This window comes from Ascidiella aspersa, chromosome 4, assembly GCF_963924565.1.
Source record: "Ascidiella aspersa chromosome 4, kaAscAspe10.2, whole genome shotgun sequence".
NCBI classification, from domain to species: Eukaryota; Metazoa; Chordata; class Ascidiacea; order Phlebobranchia; family Ascidiidae; genus Ascidiella; species Ascidiella aspersa.
Window position 1 is genome coordinate 16,304,587 of NC_139450.1, and position 21,158 is coordinate 16,325,744.

Below are 21,158 nucleotides of genomic sequence, written 5' to 3' on the forward strand. Positions count from 1 at the left end.
TGATGTCCGTAGCTTCACTATTTGCATTATATTTAGCATACAAACTAAGCTGATAAGCATTTTAACTTCATTAGACAGTAGTAATAAACGCTAATGAGATATATTTGTTTTCCAAACGTTTGGTACGATATAAGATACAGATACAAAATAGAACTTTTTAATAAAATGCAACAGTTTGGAAGCTATACCACTGGATAAAACAAAACAAAACATACAGTGTTATTAAGGGTAGCTATTCGTTCCAAAGTAGTACCAAGTATATGTTGCATAAAGGCTAGGAGGGGTGACGCACGGAAACCAATTCAATCAATTACAACCTTTATTGCATTCTTCATATCTTATGTCTGGAATACAGGTGTAAAAATCGTTTTGCAATATCATGTTTCAAGCTGCATGAAATACTTGTAAAGTCCATACTGGCCTCTGGCTATATTTAAAATTAGCTGTAAATAAAAACATTATATAAAAACATAATAAACTACACACTACCAAATTTGTGTTAAAACAATGCAGATATGGAAATATAAACTATAAAAGTATGTAAAACCTATACACGAGCTACAACACTTAAAAGTAGCGGATGTTAAACGTTATAAAAGCAGCAAAGTTTTAAAGATGTAAGAAAAATTTGGTTCTGCCTTTAAGCGCAATAAAACTATTGATATGTTGGTTAGGAGGTCAAACAACCACATAGTGAATTTAAAACAAATCCAACTGATAACACAAAACTAAGTTTGTTTTAAACCTACTAAACTGGCATCTAAATGAATAGGCCAAAAAGCTAATAAAAATTAAAAACTCGACTAAGCCTCCGAAGAACCGTCGTAGGCTGCATTTTCCGTGCCCGTGACGTCACGGCCCTTCCGACTCTTTAACTCCACCATGGGGATTAAATTTTCGTTAGCATCCTCACTGGGGCCGGTAACAAGCACCCTGGGGGGCCGGGAACGACTCGTGTTGCGTTTCTGGCGCGATCGGGACCTTGTGGATTTGCTGGCCGTCGAGGTAAGAATAGGGGCGAGGGGGCCGTGCGGTCCCAGCGCAAAGTCATCACGGTGAAAGTCAGGGCCATCCACTACAGTCTTGGAGAGCAGGCTGTCGTTCTCGGCCAGTTTCTGCTTGGCCGCTTCGACAATACCGAACCGTTGACGCGTTGCAGGGGACGGGGTGACGTGGTCGTTAGGGGGTTCGACTCGGGCGATTTCGGGAACAGAGTGGACGTCGGCGAGCACAGTGCTCACTCGACCGTTCTCGACTTTAAATTTTCGCTTGGATTCGGCTTTGGGGCGTTTTTGAACTTTGGCATAAACTGGTTCCGATTCGGATTCTACAAAATAAGACGTGCGGTTATAAAAAGAATGGTTTATGTCAGTGGTTATCAACCAGCCGCGACACCCTGAGGTCTTATTTGTAATGCTCAAGGGTGCCGAGAGATATTTGGGTGCCGAGAGATATATTTACTTTTTGATTTTAACTCATATTACTTTTTGTGTAAAATTAGTGGAATAAATCCAATTATAACTTCGTACGTTGTGTAGAGTTGATGTGTGTTGTTCAAGTTCCGTTTATTGTTTGTTAGTTTAGTGAAGTACGTACGAAAAAATCTTGTTGTGGTAGTGGTGCCTCAATCTATTTATTATTTCTGAAGGGTGCCGCTAACCATAAAAGGCTGGGAAACACTGGTTTATGTGTTTGCCTTTACTTTTTATCTTTCAATTTAAAAAAAAACACAAAAACAAACAACATACCTTTAACACTTTCAACGACGATTTCTTTCCGTTCGACAACTTCCTGCGTCATGTCAGGAAGCGGGCGGGATGGGCCGGGGGTCTGTTGTTTGGGGCTTCTTTTTCTGGGTCTGGCCCGGGGGCTCGAAATGTTCGACTTGCGAGGTCGGGGACTCGGACTTTGAGCGGGGCTTTGTGCGCCAGAGGACGGCGGAATGCTATCGGGAACCCGGGATCTTGGCAGAGGCGTCGAATCCATTGGTCCGTTGGTGCGCTGCTCTCGTCTTCGTTGCCGGGAACTGAATGCAAAAAATATTATTTTAGTCCGGAAAGTTTGTGTGCTACCTATTGTAAAAATGTCATTACAGTTATTTTAACCTATTCCTGCTAAAAACCATAATACACAAAACAAGTCCCACGTCATACCACGTCCCCGTTTCGCCCTGCGACCCTTTAAACCAGGGGTGGGCAACCTTTTTACCACAAGGGCCAGTTGGGAAATGTAATGCTTACATGAGGGCCGCACATCAAATAAACACTAATTCATATTTTCAGCTTTTACTAGAAAAACTAATGAGCTACTAGGCTGCAATTACGGCAGTTTTGTCAGCGCTGTCTACTTGTGAATTCGGAAATAACTTACCTACATTTCCAATGACGCCTTTCTCGTACGGATTGGCTCAGTATAATTTAATTGACAGCCTTAATTCAAAACCAGGTGTTAAACATAACATCTCAGTCAATATGCCTGGCAAAAGTCTGTTACACCTTGACCGTACTAGACAAGTGTAATTGTTGAAAAACAATTCTTTATCATAACAACGTGACGCAGTTAAAACTTTATGAATGAAGATTGTTTTGTCATAGATGCTTCCCATTCGAGTTCAACTGCGTTAGTGTAGCGGTGTAGCCTACATGGGCTACATCGCACTTTAAACAGGAAACTGATAGAGCAAACGTCAAGCATGGTGCACACCCATAGCCTTATTTAGGGAAAAATAGCTGGAAAAAGGTGAAGGGCCGCATGAAAAAATGCCCGCGGGCCGCACGTTGCCCAACCCTGCTTTAAACAATCTGTTTACTTTAATTTATATTGAATATAGAAGCGGGCTTATTAAAACGCGATCGTGCATAAGCAAAACATCAAGTAGCAAAAATCAAGAAAGAACTTCACCTGACACTGGACAGTGACGAGCCCGGTTTCATTTCCATGTCCGAATCGGCGTGAGAATAGAAGCTAACCTTGCCAGAGGTCATGCGAAGGGCGTGCGTGGTGCTGCCCGGTTCGCTTGCGGCGCTGATTGGCCGAGGATCGTCGGGAACGCCGAACATCACTTCCGGGTGGTGGTTACGTGTTTCCAGCTTGGACTCCACCGATTCGTTGTCTACAATGGGTTTTCAACAGCATAAGTACTCACAAGTGAAATTAACTGGGTCGGAAGACTTTTTACAGTTTAGAATAGCGCTAGAGAGGCATTTCTGGCCGATTTAAAATAATTACAGCAAGCTTACCTTCTAGCGCCACATAGTTGCTCGGGAAGTAGCCTTGCCTTCCGTTGCTCAGCATTTCGCCAAACCACCAGCTTTCGCCGTCCTTGTAGAGCAGCTTTATTAAGTCGCCCCTCGCCATCGTCAGTTCGTCCGAGCGGTTGGCTTGGTAGTCGTACAAGGCCACCACCTGATTTAATGTTGACATTATGTTATGTTTTAGGTGCGCGCAGTATTGCCTTGTTGCTAGATAACTGTGTTCAGTACGTGGCCCCATTAGCATCGGCGCAACAATGCGTGATATAGGGCAAACCACAAAATCACTTAAGCAAAGGAGAAAAAAGAGAAGAAAACACTCACTGTTTGATCGTTTTTAATTGGTGAGGTGGCGGTGACTTGCAGTGACCTCTTCCCGTGTTCGTCGATATTAATCGAAACGTCTGGACCGACACCGCTTCGATAGGGACTACCCCCGACTGAAACAAACCTCGTGATAAAATATATTCAAACGGCGATTTACCAGTAAACTAGCAACCCATTAAGTTCGGTCGTTTGTACATAAGGTTTATGAAATTATGTCACTTGCCAGCTGCAAAGGTAGGGCGCCACCCTCCGGACGACTCAAGCCTCGGACGGCCGGCCGCTTGGTGGTGTGCGTAGGCTCGTGCTTCTGGACTCGCGTGCGGCGAGAAAAAGGCAGGCTCCATGGATGATGCCTATAAATACAGTAAATAATAATAATATAGGAAATAACAGAGTACTATTTTATTTAAATAGTTTAAAACCTATCATTTTTACGAATTGGTGTACATAATGCAATAAAGGTGAAAAATTCATCGAAGCCTGTATAACATTGCAAGAAAGGGTCCTATAATTTTCTCATTGCGAGAAAGAAACCTATATTTTAGAGTTGCAATCAAAAACATATATTTTTTTAACACAATTATGAATTTAAATAACCGTTTAAAAATAATGTAGTAGTTCGGTTGTATTATTTTAAAATTAAAAGATTAAACTTGCCATAGTGCTATCAAACGTCGAACCCCAGGTAAGGTCGTTGAAAGATCCCCTCAGTGGATCGAGCTGCTGACCGTAATGAGGCGCCAGATGTCCTTCGCGAGTCGCCGGTAAGCCATAAGCAGAGACTCCCCTTGGCGAACTCTGGCTCTAAAAGCAGAGCGTTTCCGTTGGTAGCGGAGGCTTTATTTAGAGGGACTTTACGCAAAAATTATATTCAAAAACAGTTTAAAATGTGTTTACTATATACCTGGATTTCATACCCGAGGCAATTAAACTCGTTTACTGGTAATTATTCAAATTAAAGTACAGTTTGAGAGACATTAAATTAAACAATATTTTGCGGGCTACAAACACCATAGTCGTGGGCCACATTTGGCACACGGGCTTTGGTTTGGAGTTATACCACTCCATACTATACACTTTACCTTGATGTCAAAAAATATTAGGTTACATACACAGAATATGGAATCTTTACCAGTGAATTAAAGCATTATATATATTTATTTTTATTAATCAAGTTAGGTACACTTATATTACAAAGTAATGATTAAAGACAATCATGCCAGCAGAGAAACTGGTTTATTTATACTGCTCGTCGCTAATATTAAAATTGCAGGCTATGAAGCCGTAACACAAACAATACCTAATTTGCCAGGAACTTCAAGAGCCAAAGCAGCCACGAGAACGGCGAGCAATGAGCAATGAGCATGCTTTAATTCAGTGATCGGCAAACCGTGGGCAGTGGCCAAAATGTGAGTTCTTGTGACTGATTTTTAATATTTCACCTTTATCATGTAGAAGTGTACCGCGTTATAAATACCGTACGGCGTACATACATTGTACTGTATTTTAAAAAAATGGCGTAGTTAAGAGTTTTTATTTAAGTTATTTTTTGCGACCATTTTAGGGTTTAATTAATTTTTTTCGTCCAAAAGTACAACGCTTACTATGGCATGTTCCATGCACGTGTGACCTGTAAACGCTAAGTTCAGCTGCATAATCGCGATTTCGATCGAGAACATTTTAGGATGAAGTGTTTTCAGACGTAATTTTGTTTGTACGCTCCGCCCCCAAAAATCCTCGACTCCCCTACTGTCGTAGATTTTTCAGGTAGAGTGGGCCTTCAATAGCTCTTAAAAAAGAATTTTAGGCCGCGACAAATAAAGTTTGCCGACTACTGCGTTAATTGACTCCATAGGATGGCCCCGTTAGAGCATTTTTTTCTACAGCAAACGTATGATTGTGGGTGGTAATAGAACGCAATCATAAAGTAACACCATATCATTAAGGCATGCGAAGGGTATTTTAACGTTATAAAGTAAGACATCTAAATAACACGCAAAGAGTCATCATTCATCATGCAAGGTTTTTAGAATTAAAGAACTGGAAATTACGTAAGGCAAAATGCTATAATTACTGTAATTTTATTTACAGGGAAACAACTTTTATAAGGGGTATTGCTATCGGAAAGAATTAAATTTTCCATATTAAAATTAAGAGAAAATAAGTATTTTACACCACTTTAGTGTCGCTACATGCATTACTTTAAATTTTCGGCCACCGGCAAACGCCTCGGTTGCCATAACAACCGGCACAGCTTTACGCGCGACGTTCCATGTACCGACATCACTGGAATACCCGTCTTTTGGCTGTGACATCACAAACACGTGTTTACAAAACAAAGGATACAGTTAAGTTAAATAAAACGAAATAAAATCATAATCATTTAAACAACAGTTTCCACACAAAGTAACTTACCAAAACCGCATCCAGCTGTTGCTTTATGCGAGAAACTTTCGCTGTTTGGCGACGATCGGTTCCGACGCTGTCGTCAAGTGCTGCAATAACGGTGGTGAACAAAAACGTAATAAGCCATGGTTTCCAAGTATCGCCATAAATAACCAACGTTAAGGAATTTGTTCACCAATACCAAAATGACGAAAAAAAAATGTGTAAGTTAGAAACAAGGCAGGGAATTTTCATTACAAACTTGCGGTAAAATAAATGCAGCATTTTAAATTACTACTTGAGAACGCTTTTGTTTGGCTGACCTTAGTGAAGAACATAAAATTGTGGGACGGTGACTTACCTTCAACCTTAATATCCTTGGCTAAATGAGATGACGCAACCACAGGAAGAATGGCGGCATCTAATGCAGCAACTGTAAGTCACAATAAAAACACATCGTATCGCCCGGTTAAGTAAGAATAAAACAAGGTATTCAAAAAGTCGGTTGGGTCTATTAGAGCTTGAAATGCCACAAAATGTGTGGGAGATTTGTGTAAACTACTGACCTCCCTTGTCGTACTTGAACACGAGCACCGGCATGTTTGGGTAGAAACAGCAGAAGGCCACCATGTGCTCGTGCGGGTGAAAACTGACGTCGCGGACAGATCGGGAAAAGCCAAGCTCATTATAAATGGCAACCTGGTCGCCTGTGAAGTACAAAGAAATGCGAAATCGACAATTTGCTTTAATTTTTATTACTTTCATTAATTTTAATAAAACTTTCTACTTTTGAAACACTAAACACGGATCTGTTCATAATCTTCAGTAGAAAAAGAGTGACCAAAAAAATAATATAAGATTCATTCTTTTATTTGCATACGTTTCGGCAAGTGCTCATGCCATCTTCAGTGCGGTAAAATGATAAGCACTTGACGAAACGTATACAAATAAAAGAATGGATCTTTTATCATTTATTTGGGCCACCCTTTTTCTACTTCTGTTTTTACAAACGATGTTGATTTCTCGCGAAATGGATTTTGCCGAGGCAGGTTACGACTTCAAGTCGGAATCAACGTAAGCCTTTTACCAGCGAAAGTATAGCAGCCTTTACACTTCGAGTATTTCCTCACCTGAATCGGCGTTCCACACATAGGCGCACCCGTCCTCGCTGCCAGAGATAACAAACGATCCGCAAGCCGAAAGCGTAGAACGGAGATGTTGACGGTGACTGACGGCGCCGGTCAGTTGAACGATAGTGTGGCTGCGCAAATTCGAAAAGAATACACCACTTAAGTGGTAAAACGAATGTCACTTGATAAATAAATATGCTTTTGCTACCAGGCATAGTAAACTGAAAAATAGTTATTCTGGTATATATTTGTATGTCCAACGTTTCGGCTAACTATTCAGAAAGCCTTCATCAGGGAATGACACATCAGGGAATTGCGTCTTGCTGGACACGTGTGTCATTCCCTGATGAAGGCTGTCTGGATAGTTAAAAAATAGCCGAAACTTTGGACAAAAAATATATACCAGAAGAACTTAAGTTTTAGTCAGATGATAAAGTAAGTCCCTTTATAGAATGTTTGACGCGAAATACTGTTTGGTAACAATTTATTCCAAATTCCTCACATCCGGACGTCTAGTATCCTCATAACGGAGTCCCTGCAGTGGAGAAGCAGTTTGTTGTTTCTCGGATGGACCTCGATGCAGTTAATGCAAACTCCCGAAAGCTCTCGGTCCTCGTATTTCTGTTCAAAGGCGTTTATAGAGCTATCGGTATGTTTTTATTTTTGACCGTTTAATTTTAATAGCAAAATCGAGAGCTGTTACAAAAGCACAAAATGTGCCCTAAAACTTGTAGGTTTTTTTGAAGGGCCTTTGCATCTAAGTATAAACTGTTGGAATCGACTAACACTTGCCTTTGTTGCATAAAACACATTAATGAGAAAGCCCGTTTAAACCCTATAATATTTTAATAAGGAGTATAACTTTCTCAAACTATTACTTACGGTTTTCATCGTCCATGAAGTTTTGTAGTTTTTTCTTGCCTTTTCGTGCGCGTGGCAATTCCAAGCTAGAACCAACCCGTTACTGTCCGCGCTGTACATTGTTAAGCCTAAGTAGGAAGTTAATGTATATTTGAATTTAGTCTGTATGATGGCTTTCCATTTAATAAAGGCTAAGGCTATCAAATCAAATTCTATTTTCACTCATTTTGACAATGTTCTGACCTGTATGATCGAAAGCCAGAGAGTTGATAAACGCCTTGTGCCCATCAAGCTCCTGCAGCATTTGCGCGGTCGTTGTCGCTATATTCCAAACTCGAATTACGCAATCGTAACCACCTTATTTCAAATGAAAGATGTGTTACAGAAGGCGGATGGGTAGTCTCTAGGACTATTAGGTTCAAAATTGTGATTTACAAAAAGCAATAATAGGTGTTCCGACACAAAATATCTTGGAAATACTATACCACTAAGATAATGTAAAATACAATTGCTAAATTGTTCAGGATTAAAACAAATTAAATTAGTTACTGGATTGAAAAGAATTAAATTACTTTTATATCTGATAAAGTACCGAAAACAAACTACACAGCAAAAATTCGAAGCCATAATTTACTATAATATAGCACAAAGAGCGTAGTGTACAATCAACAGTTTTGTATGCCAAGTGCTCAGGTTTACCAAACATCGTACAAGTTTAACCCGTTTCGCAATAAAAACGTGTACCACGGTCTATTAAAAAAACAGAAGTAGAATGCGTAGGATTTATTATAAATGTTTTTTGAATGGTATGAACAATGAACATGTAACAGTTTTCTTTCTTATTACTAAGGTAGAACTATGAAAATAATACACTGACATTACAGTTTTAAGCTAACTAATACTTTTTCTATAGATGGGTTGAATAACAGGGTCACAACTGTCCTTGATAAAGCTAAACCTAGTATCGATCTGCACTTGCAGTGCAACTTAAATCGATTTGTTTCGGGACTAAGGGCGCCTTACCACAGATCAAGTTTAAAAGCGTTTTACGGATCAATGGCAGTTTACGAACCTGTTGCCACAATGTGCTGAGCCGAAGGGTGGAACGACGCCGTGTAAACATACGCGGGGTGGGGAAGGGTATGCGATGCCTTGCTCTTGTCCTTAAGTTCCCAAACCCTGCAATAAAAGGAAATGCATTGTAAGGCGCAAATATAGTCTCTCTTATTATGTTTAAACGAAGCCATGTAAATCATCTTATTAATAATAAAACATATTTTAAAAGAAAAGTTATACAGCATTTAAACACATTACGGTTATAGGATCGTCCAGTGACAAACCACAGATCTCTCAACTATATTGAGTACAGAAATGTACAAGCAGTTTATCCCTTACTGTGCAGTTCCGTCAGCTGAAGAAGAAACCACCTTTTCGTCGTTATTTGACCATTGGATGTCGTATATGAGCTGTTGGTGACCATTGAGGCAGCCCATCTCACCGCCACCGGGTATACCATACACTGTATGCATTTTAAAGATGAATTAACATAAACATATAAGCTTCTAAAAACGACTGTCGTGTTTTGTTCACCCATTTGCTTTATTGATTTTTTTAAACTTTACTATGACTAGGTTAGAGGAATCAGGTGGCACTGCATAAAAACAAGTATATACTTTGACCTGATGAAGCACGGTTGTGCGAAAGCTTGTCGAGAATCAAATACAATTTGTATTTATACAGTGCCACCTGATTCCTCTATTTAGAAGTAGACAAATACGGCCATATACAAAGATTATGACTAGGTTAGCATCAGTCGAGCGTTTTAGACAAATTACATCAACACTTACGTAATATAGGGTACGAGTTTTCGTGTTTACAAGCCACTGCAAGTCTCGTTCCTGCATTGGAGAAGCGAATAGAAAAAGCACCGTCTGATCCCGACCAAAGCCGAAGAAGAACGGAGTTTGGTATCTTGCAAGTCTGTAAGAATAACCGATTTTATAATCATTTGTGCGACGAGTTATTTTCTCATGATGTTTAGCGTTAAAACATTGCTGAAGAAATCTTTGTAATCAGTTTTAAAAGACGCTTTCAACTATAGATTATATAGGGATAAAAAAGATGTTTGACGTGGACGATACTTCATACCTGACCGGCTAGACGACTCCATTTTGGTCTCCTGTCTTCTTCTGATGCATTTTGACTTCCGTCTGCGAATTGAAGCGAACTGTGTGCTTGGTTAATTGGTTGGGCGCCACATTCCGGCTGGGTAGCGAACATTGAACGGGATGCAGGGTCCATCTGGTAACGTAATCAAAATATTAATTTTAGGTAAATTATCCTTTTTATACTTTTTATCCTGACACCGAAAAATTTTCCCGAAAATAGCTAGCAGTGCACCACAAAAACGTTTTATTTGGTAAATCGGTTGGTAACAGACAGTACAACTGGATATAAAAACTAATACCTACACTTTATGTGTTGAACGCAACTTTTTAAAGGTTTAGAAAAAATGTACAAAAAGACGAAAGGAATACCTCACTCGGCCGGAGAACTGCCTTCAGAGTAACGTACAGCGTGGACGGGTATGGTTCTCTGTGCGCGTCGCGCCACCAGAAGTAAGCTGCCTCCGACTGCGACTGAGCATCGGGAGCACCGTGGAGCTGTCGGGGCGGATGAAAGAGCTGAAGGCGCACCTTCCTGCCAGCATTTGGCTGACCGTTCGATCCGATTAACTGAAAGAAGTTAAGGGAAGGCAAAATGGTGAGGCAATGCGAAGGCGGGAATGTACAAGTTCGTTTAATTAAACGTATCCGTGTGACAGATTCTACGCAATTAACCACACGTAAAAAGAGGCCAAGACTCCATAATTGGACGAACATCGTGTCCTGTATTTTAACCAAAACAAAATAAATAACCTGGCTAATTTTTTTCATATATTTTTGGACAATATTTATCAACCGAGAAATAACAATAATAACAAAGAGTCAATTTAACACTTTGGGTACATTAACATTAATGGCCCGCCTGAAAAAACTGCAACAGCTTTTGGGCAGATAACCAAGGTTTCCACCCTCATATAATAAAAGTTGGGAATATCTTTGCCGACAGACACATTTAAACATAACCAATAAAACCCATCATACTTGTGAAATAAGGAATGGCAATAATGAACGCTAAACTTTAAACATTGACGGAAAATTTTATCGACACCTGCCGGGGAATCTTCCTTAATTTCGGCCAAATGGCCCAGTTTACAACTTTGATAACAGTTTTACCTTTAGAAAAGCCCAAGCAACGTTATGCCACCCCTTGTCAACGTCATCCTTGCCCTTGCGTACGTTGTTTGCCTTCGTCATGCTGACAAAATCGCGGATCTGCAATAAAATTAAAAGTACGAAGTTAATGGTGGAGTATTGGCTGATTCACAGAAATCAATTTTCGACTGACTGATTAAAGAAACTCGCACTCGCTGTGTTGTCAATTAAAATGGTCCATGGCGGCAGAGGATAACTTTGTAATTTTTTTCATTTCACTTAATTTTCAATGAAAATTGCAAAAACCCATTATATTATATTAAACAAACTATCTTTACCAGAAACAGATGAATCTGTTATCAATTCAGAATTTCAATAAACGTGGTCAATTAATTTAGTTGGGTCTTGCATAAACGTTTAGTTACACTATAAACGAATAACTTACGACAAAAAACACCATCGGACTTGGTTTTACGACGCGAGGATTGACCGGTACCAGCGCATCTTCCCCTTGCTGTGACGTAACCGCATCTTGTTGACGTGTTAATGACGTAATCAAACTTTCGTAGCTCTCGTTAAAAATGAGGCTCTCCTCCCACCTGGGCAGGATGCTCTGATTCGTACGGAAGTCATAAGGTTGCGTCATCATCGGGAGGACTTGCGTCACAGAGTCGCTTTCGTAGTATGACGTCACACTTCTCGCACTGAATCCAAGTAATATCGTGATCAAACTAGTATAACTTGGATCAAGTTACCGCTCGTGACATCCTGAAAAGTCATTTCATCTTTAACATTAAACGGCTTTGAAAGCTTTTATCATTTCAATTTTCTTATATAGGAGAGTAACATCCTAACCGCTTTTAAACGTGTACTGATGAAAATGTGTTGCGGGGGTAACCAGACTACGACCGCGGTCCAAACCCGGCTCTCTAGTTTAATTCAAATCATAAAGATAATCATATCTTTTTTTAATATTGGTTAATGTTTCCTTCTTTTATTAATATGCAATTCAAGTCAGTTCAAAACAAAATTTGATATCCGGCCAGCGAGATAGTTAATCCATACAGTAATCCGCAGCCCGCGGTCATTACAGTTATCCGGCCCGAAAAATTGGGTGACCACCTGCGGCCCGCGGACCGGATCGTCAGTCAATATAAATTGTTGATCGCATTTCCTAAACGTATTTTTGTTACACCTTATTACGATCATTAACGACATCATGTAAAATCTAAACAGAACAACAAAAGTCTTTTTTTCCTGCGCGAACGCTTTACCGTCTGCTTTTACATAATAATCATACAAAATTAATTATTAAAATTTTACCCAACAAACGCATGTTTTGTTCCAACGCTTTCATTTCTCTTTTTTCGACGTAATTAAACCAATTATATATTGTAAATGAATTCTAGATCCGCTTTCTGATCAATAAATTGTTATTAAAACATTTAAACAACACGTTAAAAAAGTTGTCATTTAAAATTGTTACGGCCTGCTGTGCCTTTTTTGAGTTTGGCATTGGCCTGCGACTAGGAAATGGTTACCGTCCCTGCTGTAGAGTGTTTTATTCACTCTGATCGCATGTCGATATATATTTTCTTTGTTCTGTTTTCATGAAGTCTTTCGACCACAGCCTGACGTAAAATTTAAAGCTGAAAAAACGATCCCTTAAAAGTACCTGTCGCTTTTCTGCAGAAACTGTCCGTTGCCGCCGTCCACCAAGGAAACGCGCACAGCCGGGTGCGAAATGTACTTAAGGTTAGCGCGGAGATGGTCGCACTGGTGGACCGTGACGCCAAGCACCAGGCCGTCGTCACGTGATCGCGCTTTTCTCCTGGCAGTCCGCGCTCTTCGTGTTCTTGAGCTGGACGGAGTTTGGGTGTCGTCTGGAAGAGTCGGGATCACTGGCTCTTCCCTCGGCGTGGAGGTAGATTGTTCGAGATCGTCCTCACGGTACGTTTCCGGTTCTTCATCGGGTTGGAGATTTTTTTTCGTCGCCACTGTCGGTAACACAAAACGAATGCTGCATTAATACAACATTCGCCTAAAGTAGTAGGATTTCACTAGTCAGCCCCAAAATTGTCGCTTAAATGAAACTACACAAAATGCCTTCGAAGAGGCCTACCGAAATCAGTCAGCCTGACCAGGATTGTAGTGCAAACAAGGTCCAGCTAGAAAGACAACTAGGCAACGGTTAGGTTCGAACTCACGACCTCCGGCCATACCGGTACCGTCACTCTACTAACTAAGCTACGCAGACTCGGAAATCAATCAAAGGGAATCAAGAGCTGGTATTTCAGCAACTCCAACACACATATGCATCAAGTCTTTTTGCAGTATCACTAGCCAACCTCAAGGGCACCCAAATATCATATATATGAGTTGTTCAATGAAAGTATTTGTGTTTTGACCAAATTAGAACGAACAACATTTACAAAACAGAAATTGCTTTTTTGCATAGTTTCCGTAACACTTGAAAAATTCTAAAAAAAATCGAATTAATAATGAAAAGGGCGTCATTCGATCTAATCAATACATAAAATACCGGGGCTAAAGAATGAGTTAAGAAATGTTTTTCGTGATAAATTACGATATTTTAAAGTTTGTGAAAATTTTTACCTTTTTTCTTCTTTTTTCTTCTTTTAGGTATTGGCTTAGTCTCATCTACAGTTTGAATAAATTCATCCTGATTCTGTTCCACCTGCACCGGATCAGATAATTGTCGTGGCTTTGCGACTGCAACAAATATCAATATAATTACACAAGGTTCTACCATTCTTTATACCAACAAATTTCGACCTAACGACTAATGCAAATTGTATCACGAATAGTGTTCGTTAACTTTTTCCAGGTGGCCCAAATGCTAGGCCGAAGTATATCAGTAAAGTTTGGCAACCCAATTCTTTTTAATTAACTTTTTGAGAGCGACGTAAACACATAAACATATTAGGATAACTAAGTTCGAGCCATGTCTTCGGTTGCTTCTTTATTTTTTTCGAATATTGGAGAAATCTTGCTCATAGCGAATATCAATAAACCAAAACAATGTGAACTACTGCAGTCGGCGATCCAACCAAATGAGAAGTGACCCAATTTAGTGTCACAACCCATTGCTTAAAAAACACTAGCTTAGATAAACACTTCAACAAGCTTTTCCAAAGCTACTGTATACCTATAATGATGGGTGAAAATTAAATATTGTAAATAGGGTCATACCTTAATGCAGCAATTCTTGTCAATTTAGTGCCATTAAAGGTATGTACGCCACAAACCAATGGAAAAAAGATATAAAAATACAAAACACACACATCCGATCCGTCAGAAATTAGAGCACTAAGCAAAAAGGTCTACGACAATTAGGACATCCAAGGACCTAAAAGTCTGATTTTTAGAGCTTGTTGTCGTGGAAAATGCACTAATTAGACTTTAGGTAGCCCCTACTGAAATAAATGAGATATTAAATTTAATGATACTCAATCCACCGAAATCCTAACGCTAGCCCACACCCTAACGCAAACGGTGAGCCTTGACTGAGTTTTTATTTAAACGCTCGGGGAAAAGTTCAAACTACTACCGTTGTTACGTTGCAAATTGATGTATCGGTGCACAAAGCGTTCATACATTTATTAAATTAATGCACATTATTTGGGTTGGGTTACTGGTTGGCGTTTGGGTTCGGGGATGGGGAAGTGTTGTTAAATTTAATATTTCCATGCAGATTTGCGAAGTCAAATAAGTGCTTTTAAACGACCTTAAGGTCTAAAAATCAGACTTTTGGACCTTGGACGCCTTTAATTGACGTAGTTTTTGTTGCTTAAAATTGCACTAATTTCTAACAGATAGGGTGAAACGCACATATTTTTGCTTTCGTTTAAATTGACTCATTGAGTTCACAGGAATTTAGAGATAATGCAACTAGGCCTAAATTTAGAAAAAACTTGCAGGCATTCCAATAGAAATGCTGATATAACAACCTGGTTTATCCTGAACATGCTCAACATCCTCTGGATTTTCATTATCTTCTTTCAATGATTGTTCTTCTCCCTGCTTGCTTCTTCTCCCTGCTTCATCTTCCTCTTCTGTTAAACTATGATAGAACAATAGACTACCATTTTTTCAGTTGAAAGTATTTTTTACAAAATGGATTTGTTAAGCTCTTTTAGTGCTTGTCTTTATTACCAATATTTGACTAAATCCTTTCCTTAAAACATTTGATTCAAGCATATATATATACAGCTAATTTGTGCCTAGGGACTAGGGCGCAAAATAATTGATGTGAAGAAACCAAAAAAATGGGTTCACTAGTTTAAATTGACAACCAGTTTAACTTTTAAGCGAAAAAACAATAACACGCATTCCATATTTGAAAGCAAACTGAAACCTATGTTGCATTAAGCCAAACAAGATATGCAGAAAGGGAAAAGATGTTTTTAGATTCTGTCTACATTTTTTTCTTGGCGCTCATGGCATAACATTTTCATGATGAATATGGGTTTTTAACAAGGTAAAATAATTAGAGGCAAAGAAAGACTAAAACAATGTCAATATAGGTATAACCAAGTTATATAAGTTTAGCTAAACGTTACCGTGTTTTTTGTTATTTTAAATGAAAAATTATATCATAAACAAGCTAATTACATGATTCTAAGCCACATTTGTAACTGTATTTTTAAATTATAAAACAGTTTGACATTATTTGCAACCAATTGCTTGAACCCAAGCAATTTTTATCTAAGAATAAATACTTTGCCCCGTTTTAAAGAAATTCAACATAAAAAATAGCCGTAATAGCATTGACACCAACTGTGTAGGTTGGGTACCCCTATCCAAGCCGAAACATTACATTTAAAAAAATATTTGTAGTGCAAATTGGCAAAAAAAGTTTTATGATTTACAACCCATTGTGATTTTGGTAAATATAAAGAAAAAATGAAGAAAAGACTCACAATGCCCCCTTATAACTCGGTGGTAATGTAAAACACTGATCTACATGGTGGTTTTCAAAAAATTGTTTATATTTAAAAAGGTATATAATTAAAAATAGTCATAAAGTTCAATCAAATGCAGGATTTTACCCATCCTTAGTTATATCTCTTTCACTGTGACTGTCTTCTTCTAAATGTGGCTCCGCTTTATTTGACTGCTTTTTACGAAACTTCTTAGGCAATTTTATTTTTGGCATACGGAGCTTCTTCTGGTGTGCAGTTGATTTCTTATGATCATCTTTATCATTATCATCATCTTCTTTGACCCTTTGAAACAAAACCCCTTTTTTTTAAAACTTGCTTGGGGGTTTCAAAAAAGGTCCACTGATTTATTAAAATACAAACTATTTTATTGTTTTTCGCCAATCAACAATAATTTTAATTTAAAACAAAACTGTTGTTAGTTGCTTAAAAAAACAGATGTATTTAAACATGATTTAGTTAAGAATTCATTCAGAAGTTTGCCCGCCAAGGTATTTTTAATTCACTTTAAATTAGTGGGGTTCAACATAACGTTTGAGAACATCCTAGGGGTTGGTTGTGTTTGAAAAAGGATTCGCGGCAATGACAATTAATAAAAAAAAAAGTAACTGCATAAAGACTGATGTAAAATTAAAAAAAAGTCATAACACAAATAACTAATATATAACAAAGTTTAATAAATAGGCTGTAGGCTGTAGGGTCCCTTTCTTCCCTTTAGTCCATATACTTTCTTGGTTTGGGTTTGCAGGACAAATATTTATTGTTAAAAATTGTTTACTTAGGAAATCTTGATGTACAAGTTACTCTAAACCAGTGGTTCCCAAATTGGGGTCCGCGGTCCGATTGGGGTCCGTACAGCTGTTTCAGAGTGTTTCCGCAATGAGAATTGAATTAGTCCTTAAGTTTTTCAACATTAGTCTTTAGCGAATGTTTTTAAACATTAGTATTAGTCTATGTTTTAAACATTGTCTTTCTCCAATCTTAGTCTTTAGTTATGCTTTATTATTTGATAATAAAGCGTGTTTTATTGTCTCTTGTGACATCATAAAGCATCTATTATGCTGTACTATCTGCTATCAGCGAATAGTTCGCATTAGCTAGAAAGTTGTGACTGCACTAGTGTACTACAAGAAACATAGCTCAACTGACCCTGGATTTTTATAAGGCCGCGAAATATCAATATAATCGCAAAGGGTCCACCAGGCAATTTTTTTAGAAAAGTTTGGGAACCGCTGCTCTAAACAATGATATTAAACTCTGTTGCTCAAAGACATACTAGCACTCTTTGTCTTACAATTGTCTTATAATACGAGATTCTGCTTGCCACAGGGTCTGTACATCACCATCAAGGTCACTGATATGCAAAGAATTTGTAGTTGACAAGTTGTTTCTGTCTTCTGGTTGTCTTGTGCTACTAGGTAGACCACTTGTGCACTCTGTACCACTTTTATCCTCTCTAACATTATTCTTTTTTTCATCTGCAATAATCTCACTTGCAGAGAAGCCACTAAATTCTTTCTGGGGCCTCTTCAAGCGTGCTTTACTGACGCCAAATGCTGAACTTGGAATAGGTGCTGGTAAGCTATGTTTAGAGATTTCTTGTTTGTGCCTTTCTTTGGTTCTTGAAATATAAACTGAACCTGATGTTGTTGATGAACCTGGTCTGACATTTCCTTCAATGAATGTTGTTGCCACTACTTCAGGCCACCACACCTTCCTCTCCTTTATACTGCTATAAACAGAAAAAAATTGTACATTAGTGAATGTCACAATTTTACCACTTCAGCCAGCATTTTTTAGAAAAACAAAAGGAAAAAAATGCAGTCTCTACAATACATGCCTATATGACGAAATGCCAAAATGTAATATACCTAAAAAAACACATACTGTAGTATAAAAGATACAAATACAGCACAGAAATGGTTTCAATTTTAATGGTATTACAAAATTGTTATTATTGAAAGTTTTGTGTTAAATAAAACATCTTAATGCTCATCAAATGTTAGGGTAAAAACAAGTGACACAATAAATCCAATTTAATAAAACACAACCAATGGATATTCACATATTTTCTTTATCTTCTTCATTGTTTATCTCTTCATTTGGTTCATTCACTATAAATTGTTTTCGCTGTTCAACATCAGCATCTCCATTAAATGTATTATTCTCAATAAGTGGGTCTTCTTTAGTTAAGCTTCGTTCGAGGTCTTCTACCTGTGTCAGATTGTCGCAAATAGTTAAACAATCAATTATAATAAAGCATGAAATGTTTTTAATGATTTAACTCACCACATTTTCAGGCGTTGTCTTAACAGATTTGTCTCTAAAAGCAAACAAAACAATAAATTTAAACAATACAAAACATTTTAATAATCAGGTGAATATAAAAACTAAGTTACATAGATATTTTGCAGTTAAACTAGGAAATACAGTAAAACTATTTTGTGTTATTTATTATTGTCTTTGTCTTATTTTTGAAATCTATGAAAGTTTTGAAACATTTTTCTCCATATCTCGGTCATCTGTATGAATAACTGCTAATATACACAAGGCAAGAAATTATTACCTAATTTGATCAAATCAAGACACAACTTTAAAAAAGAAAGACATTCACTGGTATCACTTACTATATCCCTTATTTATAAAACCACTTTTTAAACAAATTCGGATATGACTATGACTAACCTGTTTTTTCCTCTTATTCTTGGGATACTTCCGAATAGACTCCGTTTGGTTTCAACATTGGTTTCTATGAGATAAACGGATTAAAAAGCAAATGCACATCTCAGATAAACTGCAATTTATTTATTGTATTAGCCAAAAAACAACTGCATGTTAGAAAAAAACTTGCATATATGTAACAAGAAATGCAATCTAATTATTGTTTGTTTCATATTAAAAAAAATTAAATGCTATCCATATATTAACAAGCTCTCAGCACATTTTAGATGTCAAATTGTTTCAAGTATAAAAAATTCTTTCACATAGGGATGAAATATACTTAGTAGTTTATTCCGATAACGATACCCGATTATTTGGACAAAGAGTTTGCAATATACCAAAATGTATTATTAACCTTAAAAACCAAAACAGATGAATGTAAAATGTTTTATTGCAAGTTTTTGCTAGTTACAAAATACATTTATCTGATTGCATTCTTGTTTATATATGTAAAAAAATTGGTGATCAATCACTTTAAAAGTATTGTAAGTGCACCTAAATTTAAGTGCAAAATTAAAAATGTACCTTTTTCATAGATTTAACAACCTTTGTTGCATGCAGTCACAATATATGGCTTGGCAAACCAATGGGAAAAAATTAAATAATATATTGTATTTGGCAGATTGGTTAGTTTAATGTATAGTAAAAATGTTAGCCAGGTGCCCACTCAGCCCACCATAGCCACTCATATCATATAAAATAGACCTAAAATCTGCGAAAACTCGCTAAAACTGCCAGTAAGAAAACAATAAGGGAGAATAAATATAATAATAATACTTGACAAACCCAAACCCAATGCTCAAAACCTAACCCAAACCTTAGCAATAAGCAATATAAATCCCCGGAGAGAAATGTTGTAGCATTCTAAATCTAGACCAGCAAACGGATTGTAGAACAACACCAAATACAGACTTTTGTTAAAGCTATGGAATGTAGGTGTGGCATTGAGTAAGTTTAAGGTTAATGCAAACTAAATACAAAGGAATTTGTTTCCAAGACCACAATTTCAATATTTTAACGACATAAAATTATTTTAAAATATAAAAACAGATTACCTGAAGGCATTTTTATTGAATTAATTTTTCTTCTTCCATGGTGAATACTACATTAAGTTTATTTCTGGAACTTTGATTGTCTAAAAGAAAATATTCAGTCGTCAAACACTCAAAATTCTCAATGGTTAAGGAAAACTGTTCTCAACTGAACCAAGAGGATAACACTAATTTACGGAATGATGAATGGTCGGAACGCTCACAGTATTATTATTAAATATAATAACACTTGACCCACCTTCACCGAAACGCTAACCCCCACCCTAACTCAAATATTGTGAGTTGGTTTAATAATTGTTTTAACGGGGTAACACTTAAATTAGTGAGCGTTCCGACCATTCATCATTCCGTAAATTAGTATTACCCTACCATTACCAAGATAAGAAACGGTAACTACTGAAGCTAAACCAACTGTTTACTTTCCGACTGTGTTATTCAAGAAAATATTTTAAATAGCGACATCCAGTGACTAGAGTATGTACAATTTTTTATCAATAACATAGAAGTGCAACTAAACGGTAAACCAGTACTTACAGTTTTGTTTACGATATGTTTAATAATTTCAACTCAAACACGAAAGCTTTTAACTACACGAGATGAACATAATGCATGTGCTGACTTTAACGATTTTTGCTGGTTTTATATAACTTACAATTACATCGTCCATATGTTAGTAGTTATACTATTGCGTTAGCATAAGCTAGGAAACGACATGGAAAATCGGACATTCGAGGAACAAATTTATAATAATTCAACTGACAGCTTGAGCAATAGGCCTACAGCCGACCAGGCTTTTCACAGAATGACCAGGGGTTGACCCGATCACATGGTTCAAGCTGCTACATCATTCCCCACTGTCTTTGAAAAAAAAAGTTTAGGAGAAATTACATTTCTCTTCTTCCTCTTTGATGTCTAACGTTGTTTATTGGATGGAACTTTTCTTCTTAAATATCGGCTCATGGTAGCAGAAGTCAGGAGCGGTGGCGGATCTACATGAGAAAATCTAATTGTATCTCGGCCGACGATATAGCGAGCCTCATAGGCTTAGCTTTTCGAACACTGAGATGAAGCAGCAGGTCGACGTGGAACATTTTTTACACACGGAGCTCCGTACGTTATTCTCTAATTCATTAGTTGCTAATAGATCTGTGTTAAAGTACTTACACCGGCGATTAACATATGCGAATACAATGAAGCCTACAATGCAGAG

General features: G+C 37.6%; 1 protein-coding gene across 1 annotated transcript; it reads right to left on the reverse strand.

The window, feature by feature from the left end:
* Positions 1-129: 129 nt before the first annotated feature.
* On the reverse strand, positions 130-20,087 carry LOC146148383 (jouberin-like). Its single transcript, XM_083388029.1, has 30 exons — positions 19,952-20,087; positions 18,861-18,924; positions 18,465-18,498; positions 18,241-18,389; positions 16,284-16,460; positions 15,183-15,295; positions 13,831-13,944; positions 12,887-13,208; positions 11,657-11,915; positions 11,233-11,331; positions 10,492-10,689; positions 10,103-10,255; positions 9,802-9,934; positions 9,350-9,473; positions 9,027-9,133; positions 8,198-8,311; positions 7,976-8,082; positions 7,596-7,714; positions 7,094-7,224; positions 6,530-6,670; positions 6,325-6,396; positions 5,994-6,073; positions 5,780-5,884; positions 4,236-4,382; positions 3,802-3,931; positions 3,576-3,691; positions 3,240-3,405; positions 2,902-3,112; positions 1,749-2,026; positions 130-1,327 (listed from the first exon to the last, which is right to left on the reverse strand). Exons 1-30 carry the CDS (start codon positions 19,959-19,961, stop codon positions 804-806), a joined length of 4,497 nt encoding a protein of 1,498 aa, XP_083244155.1. The 5' UTR covers positions 19,962-20,087; the 3' UTR covers positions 130-803.
* Between the last annotated feature and the right edge of the window lie 1,071 nt (positions 20,088-21,158).

What these genes read in the sequence shown, in the direction of transcription:
- LOC146148383 (XM_083388029.1), bottom strand. An exon ending in GAAGAAGATAAAGAAAATAT is followed by an intron (nt 16,461 to 18,240) that starts GTGAATATCCAT and finishes TTTGTTTCAAAG; the next exon opens with GGTCAAAGAAGATGATGATA. An exon ending in TGTGTGGAACGCCGATTCAG is followed by an intron (nt 6,671 to 7,093) that starts GTGAGGAAATAC and finishes TGTACTTCACAG; the next exon opens with GCGACCAGGTTGCCATTTAT.